Source organism: Temnothorax curvispinosus, unplaced genomic scaffold (genome assembly GCF_003070985.1).
Source record: "Temnothorax curvispinosus isolate PA1 unplaced genomic scaffold, ASM307098v1 QBEX01013138.1, whole genome shotgun sequence".
Taxonomy (NCBI): domain Eukaryota; kingdom Metazoa; phylum Arthropoda; class Insecta; order Hymenoptera; family Formicidae; genus Temnothorax; species Temnothorax curvispinosus.
This window is the reverse complement of record NW_020222918.1, coordinates 2411-6947: the sequence shown is the minus strand read 5'-3', so window position 1 is coordinate 6947 and position 4537 is coordinate 2411. Positions and strand designations below refer to the sequence as shown.

General features: G+C 37.4%; 1 protein-coding gene and 1 pseudogene across 1 annotated transcript in view; both read right to left on the bottom strand.

Annotated features, from left to right (window-relative positions):
- The window catches only part of LOC112463292 (cytochrome P450 9e2-like), a 1998-nt gene extending 469 nt beyond the window's left edge, over positions 1-1529 (bottom strand). Inside the window, exon 1 of the mRNA XM_025029602.1 lies at positions 10-1529. Coding sequence (XP_024885370.1) covers positions 10-1376 — 1367 coding nt within the window. The 5' untranslated portion in view covers positions 1377-1529. The remainder of the gene's footprint in view (positions 1-9) is intronic.
- A 572-nt stretch (positions 1530-2101) lies between these two features.
- LOC112463307 lies at positions 2102-3887 on the bottom strand (annotated as a pseudogene).
- Positions 3888-4537: the final 650 nt, after the last annotated feature.

Here is a 4537-nt window from a genome sequence, read left to right as displayed (position 1 = left end):
CCGATACATTTTCTAGGTCCGTGACCGAATGGTAGGTAAGTGTACGGTAAAATTTTGTCTTTATTCTCCTCGCTGAACCTTTCCGGATTGAACTTATCCGGATTCGGAAAGTACTCCGGATCGTGATGTAAACCATGAATGGGAAACATCAATACATCGTTGGGTTCGACGATCACATTCTTGCAACCTGGTCGCGACGGAGGTAGTTCATATCTCTTAGCACAAAGTCTATCGGTGAGAATCGTTGGTGGATACTTTCTAAGAGTCTCGGAGATCACCATATCCATGTAAGACATCTTCGACAGCAACTCGTAAGAAATCTCACCGTTTCCTTCGGCAAAATGCTGTTGTATCTCCTCACGCAAACGATTTTGTACACCTTGATTAACTGTCAGCTCGTGAACAGCGAAACACATCAGCGTCGCAGATGTGTCGAAACCAGCGAAGAAAAACATAACGGCTTGCGAAACTATGTCATCCAATGTCATTTTATGTACACCGACACCTTCTTTGTCCCGAGCCTGCATTAATAAATGAATCATGTCCGGCCTGACAATGCCTTGCTCTTCCCGCGCTCTAATAGTTTCCTCCACGATCTTCTTAAGAAACTGAGAAGTAGCCGGCGGGAAAAAAGACAGACCTATTGATTTAGCGAGCCGTGGACACGCGCGAAATAACATAAACTTAGCTATTGCCAGCAGTCCGGAAGAAAATTTGGAAATCTCTATTCCTCTCATATAGAATTCATTATCTGGATCTTTCATAGAATTCACACTTATGCCAAAGGCTGTCGTAGCAATTACGTCGGTGGTGTATCGTCTAAAGACCTCCTTCGTTTCGATCGCATGACAGACTTCCGGATGATCGAACAAATAATTAACGAAATTGTGAGAACATTCTGATATCAAGTCAAACATGAACTTCATCTTGCTGGTGGTAAAAGAGGGGCTTAATGTATTCCTCATTTCTCTCCAACGATCTCCGCGCAAGGATAAGATGTTCTTGCCAAATAGCGGTTCCACGCTTGCATCGATGAAACTGCGATGATCCGGAAAAGATTCAAACTCCTTCACCATGATGTCTTTGATCAGCTCAGGATCGCGCACTAGCACGCCAGGCGTGCCAAATTCCATTAATCCAACATATTTTGCATCCGGATAGTAATTGTATGTATATTGAAAATAATCGGCAATACTGATGCGACCCATAATCATTTTCCAACCCGTTATAAGAGATGAATCTGGAAGGTAAGGTGCACCTTTATTCGTCCAGTAAAAATATGCATGATGCACCACAGCGACAATTTTCAGGACGCCGATGACGACCAGTGTAATCAATAATAGCGCAAAGGGCGACGAAAGCCACAATAAATCCATCGCGACACGACAGTAATATAATAGACACTGACACAAACGGGATATATCGTCGGCCGAGATTACGAGATTTCTGACGCACGCGTAGTAACGCGACACGTTTCATGCAGGCGATTAGTGGCGTACAATTCTCACCGAACTATATACGTGTCGTCGAAATCCACTATAAGAAAAGAATAATACGTGTTAAAGAAAATAGTCTCTGGAGATTTTTAGAAATTAAACAATATAGTTTATGCGTTTGCAGTCGACTCTATTACATGAATATAACATTCGTTGCAACCGTTATAACTTCTTTCCACGCAAATGTAGCCCAGGAAGCGCCTTATGCGAAAGAATCTACATACGAGCATGTAAAATAATCACGTGTTGACCATTGCATGCTACTACGCATGTGCTAGAAATCCCGCAATCTTCCAATACTAGCGCGGCGTTATAAATACGTGTTGTGCAGATCTTATCGTGAATGAAACGAAGACGGGAGGGTGAAACGCCTTTCGATATTATCAAGTAAGAGACTGATCATGGATCGAGACTGTGTGCTGATTGATATTGACAAACCATGACAAAACCCATCCATAATATAAAAACATGATTTTCAGGCTACATTCTAAGAGAAAATTCTTTCTGTGATGACACTAAAAAAAAAGATATGTTTCTTCTCAGCTTCAACGTTAGAAAACGAGCCACATGTTAACAATGTTGAATAAACATTTAAAAATGAGGCATAATGCAGAGCATTACTTTATTCAAAGCCCTTTCACATATATGTTTAATCCTTCATTTGATGAATTCATAGATTGAGCGTTCCATCACTTCGGATGAAATGTGTGCCCTAAAATTTTGCTCATATCAACACCCGCGGTGGTAACTATTCATCTTGTTCTTTTTTAATAAATATTTTTATGTAGAATTATCGGATGGAGATATCTTGCATTAAAGAATTAAGAAAGATAGAATATTAAATATAATAAATATAGATAGATTCGACTGAAAAGATTGTCATATCAGCGAAGAAACCAAGCTAGCAAAGAAGATTAGAAAACACTTTGCATCATTTGACATACATACTTGAAAATATCCGTACTATTTACGCTTTATAAACATAACATGCATATAATAGTGCATGTACATATGGAATATGTGAATTACAATCAAAATTTTATAATTTATTTTTTATTTTAATTTTTATATACGTTTAATATCTAAAAAATATATATATAGCTTAGAGATACATAGAATTATGGCACCATTGCATAGAATTATAGTAAAAAATTAATTTTATATTACTGACTATCCTAATGTATTATTTGCCTGGTACTTTAATTCATAATTATTTGGAGTTACTGACGGATCTAATCCATATTGTTTCATTTGAACTGCAATGTCGAGCAAATAATCGTAACATTCCGTCCTGTAAAAAGAAAAAGAAGACATTTTTAAGACAAAGATTGTTAAATAAATTTTACTGCGACATGTGATAGTAAAATATAGCTTACATAGTTTTTGCCTGTTGCCAAGAATTGCCCCACACATAAATCCCATGTCTGCGTACCAATACAGCGCAAGTCTCAGAGTAATCAACGATAGTTTGATCTAAATCGTCCCTTAAATACCTCTCAAAGGGAGTGTTTTCTATGATCGGTATTATCAGCTCGTCGTCGTAACGATACCTTCAGTAGGCAGCTCTACCTTCTTCCTGATTCTACATGCCTGCGCAAGTCGAACAGTTTTATATCGTTATCAATTTGAAATTAACTGTAAATAGACTTGAAGAGATGATTTAAATGTATATGTGCATACCTTTTATCATCTCGAGATGAGTGAGCCTGACTTCTTTCCCAGGCCATAGCAGTGTTTTGCCATCACAGCGAACTTCGAATGGGTGTGAATCACAGCACCTGCGTGCCTTCTTAAATAGGCACACATAAATAGCGGAGTGCATTGCGACTTCTTCAGTTTTTTTTCTAACGGAGACAATTCCAAATCTGTTCCATTGACATCTTGCACGAACATGTCGTTGGGCATCATACGCTCCTTTTGTACACCAGAAAGAGCTACGTAGATTTTATCTCTGTAGGATAGAAATTTTAGTGAATATCTATACTTTAATAACAGTTTCGGACATGTGACAATCAAGCTTTTAAAACAAGTATTACTGCAGATATTAACTCATGTTTTATGGAGATTCCGGAACCCGGCAGCGGAACCGCATACAATTCGGGCCCTCGTAAGAGTGTTCGTCGGGGTAACCCAAAATGACCTGGAAATGCCGTCGGGAGATCCGGGAAGAGTTTTCTTTTCTGTATAAGCGTTCGAGTTCCCTGGAAACCTTTAGCAGGGAGATAGGGTTTGGAACGCGAAGACCACCGCAGTTGCGGCGGTGTCCGGATCTTCCCCTCGGACCTTGAAAATCCAAGAGAGGGCCACGTACGAACCGCCACCAATACCAGGCACCCATTCGAGATGATAAAACAGCCGACATAGTTCGGGAATAAGATTGCTAGGGTGTTCCTGTATAAAAATGACAGATATTATAAAACCAAATCTATACACATAAATTTTAAAACTAATATTTTGTAAGACCTGTTTTTAACGTCCATTAATACACGTATATATAAATAGTGTGAAAACTTATATAACATTTTAATATGCGCTAAAAAATTATATACGTGACTTTATAAATGAACAAAGTTTATGTTGCATTTGTATTAACAATCATAGAATTTGAAATGTGAAGCATCGACGATTATTCAAGTTTAATTTTATGAGAATTAATATAGGTACATGTTCAAATAATAGTATTGATATATTAATGTATTAGATATATGTTAATATTATTGCATATTAAATTAGTTTTTTCGATAAATCAATATAAGAATTGATTGGAAGTTAGCCCTTTATATGTAAGTTTGCTTTTATTGTTTAAATGTTTATTTTATTTATTTACTCAGAAGAAAAAAAAAGTTGCGGAGCAACCAAAATTGAGACTAACCGTCAAAGAGAAGTAAAATTCACTTACCAAACCAAAACGCGGGATTGAAACTGAAGCCTTGGGAAAGATATCGAAAACTAAGTTTTTAATGCTTTTTTGTTTATTTTTAAGAGACTCTTTATTTTTTCTCGTGGTGCTGTACCAATGTTTCCTCTCTGCTTTACTTTAC